This window comes from Berghia stephanieae, chromosome 2 (assembly GCF_034508935.2).
Source record: "Berghia stephanieae isolate SIO BIC M18660-M18661 chromosome 2, UCSD_Bste_1.3, whole genome shotgun sequence".
NCBI lineage: Eukaryota > Metazoa > Mollusca > Gastropoda > Nudibranchia > Aeolidiidae > Berghia > Berghia stephanieae.
In genome coordinates this window covers 88,265,946-88,283,445 of record NC_088361.1, presented here as the reverse complement: position 1 = coordinate 88,283,445, position 17,500 = coordinate 88,265,946, and the positions used below count along the sequence as shown (strand labels likewise).

Here is a 17,500-nt window from a genome sequence, read left to right as displayed (position 1 = left end):
ACAGGTCTGATGATCCAAATTGCAATGGGCTCGGTGTACAAAAAAAAACATTGTCCATGACGACATTATATAATTCTTGGATTCACGCGTTTGGAATTTAGAACAAGTTCAAAATGCCACAGCGCATTGGGACCAATTCAAAATTTCAATCGCATGAGTTTGAATACATTTTATTATAATATCACTCCAATGATTTTACTGGCACTATGTCTTATATCAAAATGTATTCTTTTTTTTTTTTTTGATTCGACTGGCTCTCGAAGTCTAGATCGAGTCTCGCTCTGGCCGACGCAATGTTGAGTCCTGGGAAAACTCTCTTTACTCACGTTGTCACACCATTTTTATGTGCAAAATGAGTACCTGGCCAATAACAGCGAGATAATATTATGTCCAAAAAAAAACAAAACTGGACTATCGATTCATTTTCGTCATTTATGTGTCATCTTACACGTCTCGTGTTACTGTTGGAAACGCTTGCAAAGTGCTTGAGCACATAAGTGGATATTCCGATATAATAAGGGTGTTTTTTTCTATCCTTTCTAAGCCTATTTCCAAGAGTTTGGGTCACCTGAAGAAACTGATGAATGTTTAATCCTATCAATAATTCATTGAATTCATTGAATCTGGTTTTACAAACAAAAAAAATTTCGACGCGTATGATGTGATATAAAAAATTCCTTTTCCCCCAAGTCTATTCCAGAGGAAGACTGTAATAACCCAGGCGTCAGCCGCAATGCAACGCCTCAAAGTGGGCTAGTACGAGGTAACTTGCTCAAGGCTACGCAGTGCAGCGGGAAGACGAACATAGTACATTGCGGGCACCGCCGAGCCACGCTGCCCCATGTGTCATGAGAATGTTGATTATTCTTAAGGTCAAATCGTCAAATTTGAGAATCAATCCGTGTTTAAAAACAAACATTTTGGTAAGACATACTACGAGTATGTGTGGGGTCATTGGAGGACTATGATAAAAGTATTATTGAACTCTAAAGTTTGACATTTCCAACTCGTTCCCAGTTCCACAGGGTTAATGGCTCCGCGGTACGGGTGTCTCGTCCTGTCACAAATGTCAAGAAATATTCAGTGTGGTCAGTAACTAGATGGGTGGCAGTCATCGTGGAAGTATCTGACCCTACGTTGTGTCTTTGGGCAAATGTACTTTTTCCATATTACCTCACTCGATCGAAGTGTTAATGAGTACCTGACTACAGTGTGACGGACATTGTAAGAGTGTTGGTACAAAAAAGGTCGTCTAACAGGCGCCTGGTATTGTAAGAAAAGGAAATACGGCTTACTGGGGTAATATATTATGAACCATTGTGAAGCACATCGATCATGATCACTTTTATGATAAAAAGTTACATTGTACCGTCCAATTTTTGAGCCACGCAAGCGAGCACATCTAAATGATGATAGTAATGAAATACGAAATCCTTTCGTTATTACACTTTATGAAACTATTTTTAATCTCCTCTTAGTAGAACAAAGAACGTTTCATAGTTCTGACCACAACTTCTAGTTTCAGCATCGATATCATTTGGACATGTTACCGTGATGAGATGGTAGGTCACGTATTATCATGTTTTGACCATGAAGACGAAACGTCTTTATAGGGCCATACATTTATCCTTTTTTTTTAAATCGAGCTTTTATATAGCGCAATATCCACTAAACGTGCTCAAAGCGCTTTACAAAGGGTCCCTGACCAACAGCAACACGTAACATGCAGAACAAGATATTACGCCTGTTAGGCGATATTACATTATTTTTTCCGACAGAGTCAAGACTGTCAACGGCCAGGTACTCCTTTTACACCTGAGTACGGTGAGAGAATGTAAGCCTTTTCCAAGGACTGAACTATGCGCCGATCGAGGCTCAAACCAGGACCTTCCTATCTGAAAGCGAGTGTCATACCACAAGACCACATAGCCACACTGTTGTCGTCGTTCATACCGTCGTATCTGAAAAAAGCCTTTAACTTAAGTAATCCTTCAGAGCCATTGGGTCCATGGAGTCGTAGTTTATAGCGTGAAATAGACAATAGCAATTGTGTGCTATCCTTTGGATATGACGCCAGTCTATTGCAAGAAATCTAAATCTCTAAATCCAACAGACTCAGCTACCCATTCTCTGCTGGGTGGACACGGGGTCAGAAAAAAATCTTGACTGCACCCGGAATCGATATTGGTCCCTTTACGTGTGAAGCGAGTGCTCTACCGACTGAGTTATCTGGACCCCCGACCCCCCCCCCCCCCAAAAAAAAAAAAACAAAAACAAAAACAAAAACAACCCCCCCCCAAAAAAAACAAAAAAAAAAACAAAACAAAAACAACAATAACACATGTATTAAATTTTGGCCAGAAAACAAACCGCCCTTCAAATTTAGATATCGACAGATTACCACGACTCTCATCTTGTCAAAAACTCTCAAACTTTGCGAAGTCCCCGGTTTGATAGTTTTTGACAAGATGTATTTCATTATAATCGATCGATATTTGGAGGACGACTTTTCTGGCCAACACTTTTAATATGTTTTACTTTATTTTTATTTTCTTAATCCGTGTATCACAGAATACCGTGTTCGTCCTTCATAGGGATGTATTTTCCTGACTTGGTACTCAAAATTCGAGACTCAACAACAGGCACGTTAATAGCAATCTCCCAGCACAAAGTCCACTGGTGCCATTGTAATGTTTCCAGGGCCTAGGTTGTTAAAGTGGAATTAAACGCTCTCCTGGAGCATCTTAGAAGAAGACGAAGACGAAGAAGAAGAAGAAGAAGAAGAAGAAGAAGAAGAAGAAGAAGAAGAAGAAGAAGAAGAAGAAGAAGAAGAAGAAGAAGAAGAAGAAGAAGAAGAAGAAGAAGAAGAGGAAGAAGAAGAAGAAGAAGAAGAAGATGTATAGGAAGAAGAAGAAAAAAAGAAGGGGAGGAGGTGGATGAGTAGTAGTAGTAGTAGTAGTAGTAGTAGTAGTAGGAGGAGGAGGAGGAGGTGACGAAGAAGAAGAAGAAGAAGAAGAAGAAGAAGAAGGAGAAGAAGAAGAAGAAGAAGAAGAAGAAGAAGAAGAAGAAGAAGAAGAAGAAGAAGAAGAAGAAGAAGAAAGATTAATGACTTAGCGTTGAAAGGACGAATATAAGGAGTGATTGGATTTCACCACTCACTACATTTATCGTAAATCTTTGCTGTGCCGAGTTAGACTATGGTTTTGTGTTTTAACATGTTTTTTTTTTTTTCAAAATGTGTTTGTTTTTGTTTGTTTTTTTTTTCTTGTCTTGTTTCATGGGGATTTCTTGTTATTATCTTTCTGTTTCGACCATTGATGGTTTTGAAGTAGTTGGTGTTAGAACCTGTGTTGATGAAATAGTGGAAGCAGAAGTAGTGGTGGTAGTTGTTGTGTAGTATTAGATTTTGTAATAGTGGTGGTAGTAGTAGAAGTCGTTGTTTGTGTTGTTGTTGTTGTTGTTGTTGTTTGTTCTCCTAATAGCAATAGAAGGAAAGGTAGGAGGACGGTGAGAGGATGGATGAATATAAGAAGGCGATGGACGAGTAGAGTCTTAACATGTGTTATTTTTATTAATTTTTAAAAATCATTATTTTGTTTCTTTTGTTTTTGATTTTGTTTTTGTTTTGTTTTTTTTTTGTTATTTTTTATATTCCGTTTTCTTTTTCTTATATTAATTTATGAGATTTGCCTCTTCTTTTTATTTTATTTTTTACCACAGGTGATTTTTAAGTTTTATTGTCGTTTGATGAAATACTGGTTGCAGTAGTAGTGGTACTATTATTTTCATTATTATTATTTTTGTAGCAGTACGTAGTAGAAATAGTAGTAGTAGTAGTAGTAATAGTAGTAGTCGTAGTAGCAGCAGTAGCAGCAGCAGCAGTAGTAGTAGTAGTAGCAGCAGCAGCAGCAGTAGTAGTAGTAGTAGTAGTAGGAGTAGTAGTAGTAGTAGTAGTAGTAGTAGTAGTAGTAGTAGTAATAGTAGTAGTAGTAGTAGTAGTAGTAGTTGTAGTAGTAGTAGTAGTAGTAGTAGTAGTAGTAGTAGTAGTAGTAGCACCAGCAGTAGTAGTAGTAGTGGCGTTGGTGGTGGTGGTGGTAGTTGTGGTGGTGGTAGTAGTAGCAATGGTGGTGGCCGTTGTAGTACTAGTAGTTACTATTGTTGTTGTTGTTGTTGTTGTAATAGTAGTTGTAGTATTAGTTGTAGTAGCAATAGTGGTGGTAGTAGTAGAAGTTGTTGTTTTTGTTGTTGTTGTTGTTGTCGCTTTTGTTACCTCCTTTTAGCAATAGAAGTAAAAGTAGGAGAACAGGGAGAGGATGAAAGGATATGCGGAGAAGGCGATGAACGAGGAGGGTTATTTTTTTGTTATTGTTGGTTGTATAAGGGACAATATAAACTAAATAAAAAAGGGAAAGGCGGTATTGAACAGTTTAATATAGATGACCAGAGCTGTCAACTGTAAGCTAAAATACCATATTTATATGCTTTCACCACATATTTACGGTTGTATACTTTCCTTCTGAAATTGTACGATTTTGAACATTATAAACAGTTTCCAATATTTAACTGATTTTACCCTGTTCCTTTCGTGCTATAGGAAGTTTTAAAAAATAATTTACATAATTTTCACTCCCTTCATATTAACTTTTCTTGTTTACTCGCGTTAGTGGTTTGTTTGGCACTACATCCCTCTATTTTAAACGTTTAAAAGATTAAAAACTTGTTTTTAAATATTAAGTTTTAACATTTTTTGTTAATACAAATACTTGATTATTTCTATTAATTATATATCTGATGAGAATATTGATATCAATTTAGTTTTTCGAATTGTACCCCAACTACACATAATATTTGTAGATTTGATCATAGCTTGTCTTCCCACCACCGAACCCACTCCACAGCATCGGGGAAGCATCAGACTCTTAGCTCATGATCAGTGTAGCTTGGCTCGTCCTGGCATTCTCTAAGGCTGTGCTGATCCATCGGCAGGTTTGATAACCGAATGCAATTATGGACTTGATTTAACATTGCTGTAATGGCCAATGTTTTGTGTTGGTTTGAGAGTAATTCCATGACAACAATGAGCTCATAACAATTGGATTCAATAGTCTGATGTCACGTCGCCCAGCCACGGAGGCCACCATGGTTCTAAACAAAGAAAATCGGTCCTTTTTATTCTTCGTGCTGGCTAGAACTTGTCATATGTCATGTGATCAGAATGTGTAAAAGTCAAAACATGATCATATTTATAATGTTTTTCTCCTCTGGATACACTTTTATGCATAAGGGCGTCCGCCATTGTTCCGATAGTTTAGAGCCAGTTACTAAGTTACCATGTGTCACTACGAGGGAAGTGACGTCATGACTGTTGAAGCGTATTTGACCTATAGATAATATGCGCTTGTCTAAGAAGCTCACAACATTGCCATCCGGAAATATAACGGACCAATACACAAAACCCCATGTAACCGTGAACTTTTATAGTCTGGATGATACAGTTAATTGCGAATTACTCATAAACGTGGATGAAAAAAAAAACAATAATAAAGACCTGAGTGACACCAACTTTGTTCCATCTATAAATAAGTACACGCCATAATACCCCTAATATAACTCTTTTTGACAAGCGAACTTACACCATTTTTTTCCTTTGTATCGAGGTTGGCAGCTCTGAATGGTTATCGTGATCAATACGTTTCCCTTCATTTACATGTGTCGTCTCCGTACTCAAAGCACGTGCAATAATATTGCGGCTCAACGCCGTCCTGACACTCATAAAGTCTTCATGCATTATGGCTCGGATTTATGACTGGATCTCTCTTCCCCTCGTATTTAATTACAACGCTGCTACTAGATACTGCTTTTCTGCAAAACACATTATTTGTGGAAAATGTAATTTGGCCGGAAAATAATTATATCAAATATTGCTGGATTGAAATCATTTTAAATAATGTTTATGTCTGACGCATATTTAAAGACAATTGTAGGTTATTTTAATTGATTGATGTATAGACGTATATTTGATGAATTTATAGTTTTTCCTGGCAGAAGGGAAGAAAATCGTATTATGTCATAAAAAGAGGGCTTGAAGTTGCCGGCTTGTCTTCTTACTATTGTTGTCCCTTGTCGTAATTTTTTTATTTTTTTAAATTTTGGTTTTGTTTTTTATTGGTTTTTTGTTTTCTTGTTTGTTTGTTTTTTAGTTGGTATATGTGTCAATTCCTTGTTTTTTATTATTATTTTTTAGTTCTGTATTTTATTACTTCGTGTATTTGTGTGTGTGTGTGTGTGTGTGTGCGCGTGTGTGTATGTGTGTGCGTGCATGTGTGTGAGTGTTGTGTTTGTATGTTTGATAACGATGAACGATGTTGATAAATGGATGCAAATATAATAGGCTATCATAAAAAAATAATAATATCATTATCTTGCACCGTAACAAACGAGAGGGGGAAAAAAGAGATTTGCTGCATCCCAAGATATCCACTTCAAGTGCTTAGAACGCTTTGAAGGTCCCAAGCCAACAAGATGTATATCTGAAAAGCAGACAAATCACTGTTTCATGCTCACTTTTTACAGACATTTATCTTATACCAGTTACCCGCTCCCTTATTTCTCAATCTGATATTCTCAACAAATGTAAATGTTGCTACTCGAAGCTTGAAGCAATAAATAACAATGAGAAATATTGAATGTAAGCTTCAATTTAATAAACTAAAACTGATAATGTGGACATTGTTAAACAATGCCATTATCACATATTATCCCATTTGTCTGTAGTGTTTCATTCATCCTATTTTGTTGATAAAGGGGAAACCATTAAATTGAAGCTTAGATTCAATTGCACATTGCCATTTATTCCCAACAAACAGCAATGCATAACATATAGGACGAGACATTGCCCCGCCAACAGTGAGATACGAATCCCCAGGACGGAAGTTAAGCGTTCTGCCACAGGATCACAAAGCCACCCAGATTTCAGTTAATTTTCTTGCGCAACTCCAATCTCCTATGTTTTTTTTTTTCAAAATTTATTAACAAACAACATTCAAAAATAAAGTGTTGACTTTACATTAAATAGGTCATTTATAGAATAGCAACTAATCATTTGATCAATGCCTTGGATGAAAACAAGGCAGGCGGGATTTAGATCAGCCCCATCCTCCTAGACACGATTTATATGGATGCTGATAATCTGATTTTGGAATGCTGTTGTCTTACCCGCCTGTCTAGGTTTGTCCGAAAAAGGACGCTGGGTAATCTAGTAAGTGCATTGTGGGGGGAAAACAAAACACAACAAATTCGGAGTAGGTTTCGTTGTTTGTTTTGTGTGTGTTTCTTTTTTTAATTTCTTATGTCGTTTTCATTATGCACTGGACTAGAGCCGCATTGGTTCGTACGGCTATGTGGTCTATTGGATTACCATTTGCTTTCGGATCGGAAGGTTCTGGGTTCGAGCCTCGCTCGGCGCATAGTTGAGTCCTTCGTGTTCAGTGTTGATCTTGGCTAGGGACCCCTTTGAAAGAGTTGTGCAATCAATCATCTGCACCATGACATGTGTAAGCAGATACAGACATTATATTATTATATGACCAGACGCTTACCAAAAGCGTACACTCTCGGCGCGATTTATTAGATGTTGTGTATTGGATTTATAGCCAACAAAAATAAGAAATGGGTTTTAAGCTTATAAATAATATTTTGAATAGAATAAGAAAAAAAAGATTATAGTTTATTAAGTGGCAAAAATGATTTTGACATCTATTACTCTTTTGAATATTTGTATAGAGCAATTTCCAATAAACTTGCTCAAAGCGCTTTCCAAAGTGGTTCCTACCCAGCGCCAACAGTTAACATGTAGGACGAGACATGATGTTTGTTAAGCTATATTACAATTTTTGTTTTCATTACAGTACTTCGCGAAGTCCCAGGTTTGAGAGGGTTTTTTTTTTTTTTGTTTTGCCAAGATGAGGGTCACTTAAATCGATCGAAATTTGAAGTACGAGTTTTCTGACCAAATTTTAATATGTGGGTTTTTCCACACTACGACAGAGTACTCGCTGGATTGTAGCATGCCGATTTCAATTATATTCGTGCGGCTATGTGGTCTAGTGGTATGGCACTCGCTTTCGGATCGGAAGGTCCTGGGTTCGAGCCTCGGGCTGGGCGCATAGTTGTGTCCTTGGAAAGGACTCTTTACTCACATTCTCTCACCGTACTCCTGGGTGGGGTTCCTGACCTCCCATAGTGGGCAGGAGGGTACATTCTGCGTCTTCTATCCCCTTATATCTGTTTTCCAACATGCTTTCTGTCTTTGTCTTGGAATGAGATTACTTGGTGTTGTCCTGGCCCTGGCCGGAGTCCTAGCTGGGAGGGAAACAGTCGAATGCATAGTTATTGTTTTGAGAGTTGATATTTTTTTTTCCTTGTAAATCATCTCTCTGTTATGTATTATTATATTTGATATTTTGAATGTATGATGTAAGAATTTTAGTGTATTCCTCTTTGTTGGATTTGTGTCCGGATGAGACTTATAGGTGATCTCAAACTAAGTACACATTGGTGGTATGCTCTTGGAATCTACATCTGATCCCTATTTGTTCTCAGTTCCCCTATGTCTTACTTTTTCTTGGGGGCTTTAATTGTAATTCTAGAACTTTTTACTATCCCATTTTCTTCCTTTTTACTGGCGCTGATATGACCTTAATGTGTTGCAAGCGCCTTAAACCCTTAAAAACAAAAAAAAAATCTCACCATACTCAAGTGTAAAATAAGTACCTGGCCGTTAACAGCGTTGTCTTTGTCCGAAAAATTGTAATATCGCCTAATAGGCGTTATGTCCCGTCCTACATGTTAAATGTTGCTGTTGACCAGGGACCCCTTGTAAAGCGCTTTGAGCACATTAAGTGGATATTGCGCTATATAAAAGCTCATTTTTAAAATATATTTTGTACGCTCTGGAAGACAACACGCTGGAGTTAGTGGACCGAATGCATTGGTTGCATCCCACAAATATTAGAATTCGACACGCTCAGATTCCAGCACGCTTGTTTTGCATCTCCCAAGAGCGTGCTAGGATCCAGGGCGTACTGTATTACGATTTTAACTATAGGATCTAGTTTTTATTTTAATCTGATTCACGCGACATAAAACTGTTTTTATGCTGGGGTTACATATTTTGGTTTGTATTATATAATTTAGCAACATTTTTAAGGTCGTGATGGGCGGTAAAAGGAAAAAAGTAATAGTTCAAAGTCGGTGACAAAGATATACAAAATAATTGGCTCTCGGAGACGCTCTTTGAATAAAGTCAACGGTATGGTCTTTCGGTTGGCTTTTTTTACTATTCGGGGGGATCGTTTGCTTGATGTGCCATGTAAGTAAATTTGTGTTACGTGCTGTAGAATGATTGAAGTTTCCCGCATTCGGCTTCCTGTTATTGTTTCTAGACATGTTTTAGATCGCCAATTGGGCAATGAGTTGTCATCAAATTATTTTCTCTAACAGACGCTATGCGTTTAAGTAAACTATTCAGAACTCTGCCCGCCAGATGAAATGTACCTACACACAAACCCGTGTATAACCGTTAAACGGTTATACTCAGAGTGATATATTGTAGTAAGTGAGAACTCGTCACCCAACTTATGGTCTAAAGATATTAACTAAGAGATGAGTGATTTCTATTTCGTTCCTTCTTTAAATGTTTAAAGTTCGCATAATATTGTGTGTTGGCACACTTGATCTGATGGATGAGCAGGTGAGTATTTTACTTTAACGCATACCTTCAATATATTAGCCTGAAGTTTGATGGGCTCTAACCATTGCCAACTTCAGTATATTATGGCTGTCATCCGAAACAATCAGCCCTACAGAGTACGAACATTACTCACGATAGGGACACATCCGCCTACCAAAGGTCCTTTTGGCTCCACGCTCAACATAAAGAATCAAGCTGTGGTCTTTACTCCGAGCACAGTTGCTTCTAAAAAATCTAATTGAATTCATATTTTCTAAAATGGTTCAATGTTTTGCACCTGATTGTTGACATCGCTTAGAGAGTTTTACCAACTGTCAGTTTTACCAATTTCCAAGTGGAACCACTCTTTGTTGCCGTGAGCATTGTTAAGAGGAAGTGACGTCACGACTTTGGAACCTTTTTTTTTTCAAAACTCCAAAACAACACTGTTTTTATGAGACATGTCAATTCGAAGTGGCAATTCGGACGAGTCTGAATAGTCGCCCGTGGCGGCTATTCGGACACATCTCCAACGGGCGTGCGCAAACACAGGGGACACAATACGGGCAGTGGGCAACGAGTGGAAACAGAAGAAGAGTTCAGAGAAAATTCTGTTTTGCGCATACCAGTCTGACTCCGTTGATATCCCTGCTTTGGGCTTTAGAAGGATTGTTGTCTCTCAATCCAGATTTTATTTGGACATCGTGTAAATTTTTTAAGTTAGAAAAGCTTTTCCTTTATACCAGTTACTTTGACTGACTTTTCATCCTTTTGAAGAGTTTTAACTCGTTTCTTTTTAATTTCTCATGGGCTTCCAATTGATTGATGAGTTTGTCTTCCTCACCAAATATACCGGGTTTCGACTACCTGTTAATGATACCATTATTATTTTCATTTGCATCAATTTTTTATGGAATTGATCAAAATTAAAATTACAATACATTGAAGTAAAAAAATAAAACCAAAACAAAACAAAACAAATATAATACTGCCACGCTCACGAAGGACTAGGATATTCAGACTAGAGTCTGAATAACTTTTTGATTGCACTTGCGCATTGGAGTTTGAGTCTGAATAGCCACGGGGGACAATTCAGACTCGAGTCCGAATAGCCGCAGCCGTCACATATGTTCTCATCTGTTTAATCCCCCTTTTTTTTCTTTTTTCTTTCACAGATTATGGAGGATTGGAAATACGTGGCTATGGTGCTTGACCGTCTCTTTTTGTGGATATTCACAACAGCCTGTATAGTGGGTACATTCGGCATCATCTTACAAGCCCCGACCCTCTACGATGACCGTTCACCTTTAACCCCTGTTGACCCCACAGAGAGCTGTTACTCGGCGTATTCTTCGAGATAGCGACGGCTCTCCAAACGGCGCAAGATTACATTATCGTGTTTCTGCAAATTTTATACATTGTTTAATTTAATTTAACATTTTCTGTTTTGCTTATTTATTATGTATGGATGTAAATGTACGTGTACCTATGCCCAGGTCTTGTATACGAGCTCAATCATGGGATGGTTTTTTTTTTAGCAAGGTCATATTGGAGAATAGTGTGCGTTGGGTGTTGAGTATTTTTCTAGGCAAGAACGATGAGACCATAACAGTTTGTTTTATCAGATTTGTAAATAGGTACACTTTAGAAACAGCATTTTATCTTATTATCCTATCATTCTAGTTTTAATCCCAAGACCAAGTGAATTGCTTCTCTTTCATTTCTTATTTGTTCGTTAGTTAGTTTGTTTGTTTGTTTTTTTTTGTTTGTTTGTTTTTTTGTTGTTTTTTTTCGTTCTTTGCTGCTTTTTGGTTTTGTTTTGTTTTATTGGTTTTGGTTTTGTTTGATTTTCCGTTTTTATTTTGGAGAGGGACGAAGAGAATAAAGTTGGATTTTTTCATATTTTGGGTTGGGTTTTTAATAAATATGATTTTATTTATTTCTTTTTTTATATAATATCAGACATATTTCATTATGCCTTGTCTACTAGTAATTCGAAATCTGATCACGATATTTTTTTTAAATCCTCAATCATAATGGTATGGTTTCAATTTTGAAACTAACACAAAATTTCCTCTAAGAGAATACTAATATTCAATAGAGCAAATTTCGCCTGACTCTGTTTCTTCACACTATTGAATAATGTGTGTGGTCCATCTCTTCAAAACGTCGGGGTGATCTTGGTGTCGAAAATTAAACTGATAGCCGGAAATATGAGACTTTGGTTAAAACTATTTGTTCCAGTAAAATAAAAGAATATAATAACCAACCAGTTAACTGGCTTCCTCTAGAAAAACAGATATTTAAAAATTTGGCCAGAAAACTCGTCCTTCAAATATCGGTCATCATCTTGGTAAAAAATAAAACCTTTCAAACCTGGTACTTCTCGAAGGAACTAGCATATTGACTTAAAATACAATACTTCTTAACTGCTTACAGTTCCCCATTCATAAAAGTAAACAACAAAAACAACATGAGAAGAAGGGAAGAAGAAGAAGAAGAAGAAGAAGAAAAAGAAGAAGAAGAAGAAGAAGAAGAAGAAGAAGAAGAAGAAGAAGAAGAAGAAGAAGAAGAAGAAGAAGAAGAAGAAGAAAAAGAAGAAGACAGGTTCTCTACTCGTTAAAATTTTGCTGTTTGTTTATTTTGTTTTTTGGGGGGTTTTTTTCAAATTATTATTATGATTATTTATTTGTTATTTTTTATTTTTTACAAATACGTTCCTAAAATCAGGTCTAGTTATTTAGGCCAGTTAAAGAAATGCGAAACGTTTCTTTTTACCTATTTTCGATCTAATTATAGCAACCAAAACAAAGTGGTACTGTTGCCAACTTTTTGTTGTCGGGTCGTAAAACCTTAATGCCACCATTGTTTACAAAGAGAGGTATGTACCAACTAATGTTGATAATTCCCTTTGAGAAGATGGTAATGACGTGTTGTAGTAGGCTGTTGCGAACGATCCAAGGATGTGTATGTTTTGTCTTTCTATGTTTGTTTTTCCGTGATGGTTTTATTTGAAAGGGAAGATTCTCGCCACCCCCACTCCCCCGGCCACCCATCTCTATCACTATTTCTATCTATCCATCTATATATCTCTCTCTTTTTCAAACTATCTATCTATATGACTATGTTTATCTATCTATCTATCTATCTATCTATCTATCTATCTATCTATCTATCTATCTACATATCTGTCTATCTTTTACATTGTGATAATTTCCTCCTCATATTTTCTTGTTTCTCTGTTTTCCGTTTGTTTTGGAGTTTTTTTCCTTTTTTTTTCGGTTTTTATTTGTTTATAGTCTATTTATTTATTGTTTTATGTAATTTTTAAAATGTTTATTCATTTATTAATTATTAATGTTTTTATTAAACGGCGGATTTAATTACAATTTTAAATGACGGGTCAATTTCGATATTCCGTCGATAATCAATAATCATTTATAATAATATTCTGTATAACATATAACCACCCAGAGTGTATAAACATAATATTTGTATATTTTATATTTGTATAGATGATCGTCATGCAATCGATTCGATATGTAGTTTTCAAAAGTAAATGATCGATATATGATTTTAAAATTTTATTTTTTCATGGTGTACCATCAACCCATATTAAAATATATATTATTATTATGTATGTATGCAAATTAATTGAAATTTCTCTGTGATAATTGATCGATATCGCATTTTTTGTCATTATTACTGTACAATGCCAAGCTCGGCAATGTTTGTTGTTTATTTTGGGGTTTTTTTTCAGTTTGATGAGCTTTTGAATTGTGTACCATGATAGCCGGAAGATTGTTTATACATTTAGTATTCCAAAAAATAAAGAATAGATAAATTGAATACTTTTAGTTAATTATGTTATTTAAGGCTTCTAATCGGTGTCATGCCGTTGGATATTGATAAGATGTTGAAAATTTAATTTATGTTGTCGTTTTTATATGTGACCCACCGCCACAAAGCAGTATTAAGATGAGGTGGTTTAAAAAATAAGATACAGCCTTGGTATGGAGAGTGAGAAGGAGAGAGAGAGAGAGAGAGAGAGAGAGAGAGAGAGAGAGAGAGAGAGAGAGAGGGGCATTGGCGGGGATCCTGGGAGAGAGACAGTTAAATGTATAGTACCTTTTTTAAAGCGATGCTATATATTTCCTCTCATGTTATTTACTATTGTAGTTATGAGTATTGAATATATAGAAGGAACAAAATTGACATCACTCAGGTCTTTGTTATTGATTTTAGCCAGCCATATTTACGAGTAGTTATCACTAAATTGTATCAATCAGACTATAGACGTTTGAGGTTGCACATACTTTTGTGTGTTGGTACATTATATCCGGTTGGCGGATGTCGATAGTGTTTTAACTAAGCGCAGATCATCAATTGCACTTTGAAAACATCTGAGTGTATCATTCATATCTTGATCTCTAACTTGTGAGTGGACTGTACTTTTAGGTTCGGCTATTTGGTCTTGTTGAATGACACTCTCTTTTTAATCGGATTGTCCTGGGTTCGAGCCTCACTCGGCACATAGTTCAGTGCTTGGAAAAGGCTCTTTACTCACATTATCTCACCGTACTCAGGTGTAAAATGAGTACCTGGCCGTTAACAGCGTTGTCTTTGTCCCAAAAAATTGTAATATCGCCTAACTACATGTTAAGTGTTGCTGTTGACCAGGGCCTCTTTGTAAAGCGCTTTGAGCACGTTTAGTGGATAGTGCTCTAAATAAAAGCTCAAGTTTTTAAAAGGCAATTCATGAAAAAGGCAAGTCAGTGATAACTGTTCCAGTACTCTCATGTTCCGATTTGAACCGGTCGCCTTTGTTTTACTTTGTCTTTTACTCGATCTTCTTCCTTTTTTGATGGGCTGAAATGACCCAATAAAACTTGCGTTTTTTATTTATATATAGATCAATATACACTAAACGTGATCAAAGCGCTTTACAATGGGTCCATAGCCAACAGCAACACTTAACATGTAGGATGAGACATGATGCCTGTTAGGCGATATTACATTTTTTTTTTCGACAGAGACAAAGCTGTTAAAGGCCAGGTTCTCATTTTACACCTGATTACGGAGAGAGAATGTGAATAAAGAGCGTTTTCCAAGGACTCAACTATGCTCCTCTCAGAGCTCAGACTCGAACCCAGGACCCTCCGATCCGAAGACGAGTGCCATACCATAAGACAACACGAACATGCCGTACAAGAATGTCGGAAGTGACGTAAAATTCCTAAAAACCTATAATATCTAATGATATCCTTTACCTTTCCTACTACGATTCGTATTTAAGACTATATATACAACTTTTTGTGAGGCCAACACTTTCTCACTGGTGTGTATCACCTCTTGTATGCCTTTGTTGAAAGTGCTGTGTCCACCTATCTGGTCGAACCACCGACTAACTCTTTTTTAAAAACAATTTGAGCTTTTATATATCCACCAAACGTGCTCAAAGCGCTTTACAAACGGCGCCTGACCAACAGCAACGTAACATTTAGGAGACATGATGCTTGTTAGGCGATATTATTTATTTTTCGGACAGAAACAACGCTGTTAACGTATTAACGCCAGGTACTCATTTTACACCTGAGTACGGTGATTTAATGTGAGTAAAGTGCCTTTTCCAAGGACTCAACTATGCGCTGGGAGAGGTTGAAACCCAGGACCTTCCGATCCGAAAGCGAGTGTCAAACCACAAGACCACTTAACTCACTCGACCCTAACGCCGACAATATCCGTAGTTTACCCGGGTTACTTTTACCCCATGCCTATGTATTACATTTTCTGAGACAAATTATAGGCGTAGTATCAAAGTCAACGTATTTAGTTTTTACATGTTACTGATAGTTGAATATAACTATTTATGTACATGCTCATTTTTCATACATTTTGTCCAATTTTGAAAAGTAGCAAAAATCTCTAGGATTGAGTGAGTTAAACATCAGCATACAGCGATTCAATATGTTGCGATGTGCATGTGGAAGAAAAGGAGTCGGAATCCGTTTCATGACCCATGACCGGATTATCTCAGATTCCATAGTGTAATTATTATATGCATCCAGGCGTTGGTCGCAACGAATGCAGTGCCTTGAAGTCAGCATTGAGATATTAGTTTGTTACTCAAGCGTATTAAACGACTAATAAATGTCAACATGGCAGTGGCGTTCTAGCCATTTACCAACCAACAAGCTATACACAAACACACACACACACACACACACACACACACACACAACGAACACCCAACACCAACACAAACATCGGCCATCTTAATTCCTACTTCAGACACTAGATGGCGCTGATTCCAGCGATGGCGACAAGCACATCCGCCCCTGAACGCTTGGGTTGACAGGATGGAGTGTATGTAGATTGATGGTAATATGTGTTCCACCACCTCAAAACGGTAATATATCGAGATTGTTGTCATGATGCTTAACTCAGTCAATCCAAGAGATTTTTGCTACTTTTCAAAATTGGAAAACATGATTATAAGTGAGCATGTACATCGATAGTTTTATTCAACTATCATTATCATGTAAGAACTAAAAACGTTAGCTTTGACACTACGCTTATAATTTGTCTCAGAAAAAATGTAATCAATAGGCATGGGGTAAAAGTAACCTGGGTAAACTATGATATAGTCGGTGTTAGGGTTGAGTGAGTTAAACCTGAATTTATAGTGAAAAATATGAAAGTTGAGTTAATATTGATTATATGCGTTGAAGCAAAATACTAACAATATATAACGTAGCAACATATAAAACTGTCTATCGTTTAAGGTGTATAGTCTGATTGGTGTAATTTAGTGAGAACAAATCACTAACTGGCGGTCTATAAATAACAAGGAGCTATTGACGTCATCTTCATTCCTTCTATAGAATTAAAGCACATTTATTGGGTAATACACGCGAACTTGTAGAGTTTAAATCTCATATCAAAACGAGTGTGTATAACCTAATAAAAGTAATTTAATTTTATTATTAAAGATTAAAGAGCTATCTATTCCAAAACCATTTATAAAAGAAAGAAGTCGTTGAAATTAAGAAAAATGAAAGCAAAATCAACTGAATTGAAAATTTCAACCAGATTTTTTCTGGACTTGACCTCATGAGTCAGGGTTCGAGTCCCGCTCTGAAGGTCGCATAGTGGAATCCTGGGAAAAAAAGGCTATTTACTCATATGTTCGTACAATATTCAGGTGTAAAATTTTGAGTACCTGATGGTTAACAGCGTTTTCTTTGAAGGAGAAAATTGTAATAACGCTTAAGAGGTCGTTATGTGTTGCTAATGGCGAGGGAATCCTTTTTAAATAGCTTTGATCACGTTTAGTGGATATTGTACTAATCAATGCTCAGGTGAATGGTAAATAAGGCATTTACTTTTACAGGGGGAGGAAGTGGCTGAGCGGTTAAGGCATTGCATTGTGACCCGGAAGGTCCCGAGTACGAGCCCGGCTTCAGGCACTTTCGATATTTTTTTCCTTGGGCAAGATTATTAACCCCCAATTTGCTCACTTGGACTACATGGGCGATTCCATTTTACATCAGAGATCTTGTTTGATGAAATATCTATTCCTTCATGTAATGCCTAGGCGACGATTTCTTATGATGTCGTGGCGGAGGGCATTATTTGTTTGTTTGTTATTTTTTACTTTTACGCATTTTTCATAATTTGAACTGAAGATTTCAGTTTTTGACCAACTGCCTCAATAAAGGGGGTACTGATAGCTCAGTATAATAGAGCAATTATATAGTGCAATATCCA

At 36.7% G+C, this 17,500-nt stretch overlaps 1 protein-coding gene across 4 annotated transcripts in view; it reads left to right on the top strand.

Moving 5' to 3' along the window:
• LOC144965766 (acetylcholine receptor subunit alpha-like) overlaps window positions 1-13,945 on the top strand; it is a 122,177-nt gene extending 108,232 nt beyond the window's left edge. For all 4 annotated transcript variants that reach the window (XM_078901446.1, XM_078901448.1, XM_078901444.1 and 1 more), the window contains one exon: window positions 10,906-13,945. In XM_078901446.1, the coding sequence (XP_078757572.1) occupies window positions 10,906-11,091 (186 nt within the window). In that variant the 3' untranslated portion in view covers window positions 11,092-13,945. The remainder of the gene's footprint in view (window positions 1-10,905) is intronic.
• The last annotated feature ends 3,555 nt before the right edge of the window (window positions 13,946-17,500 follow it).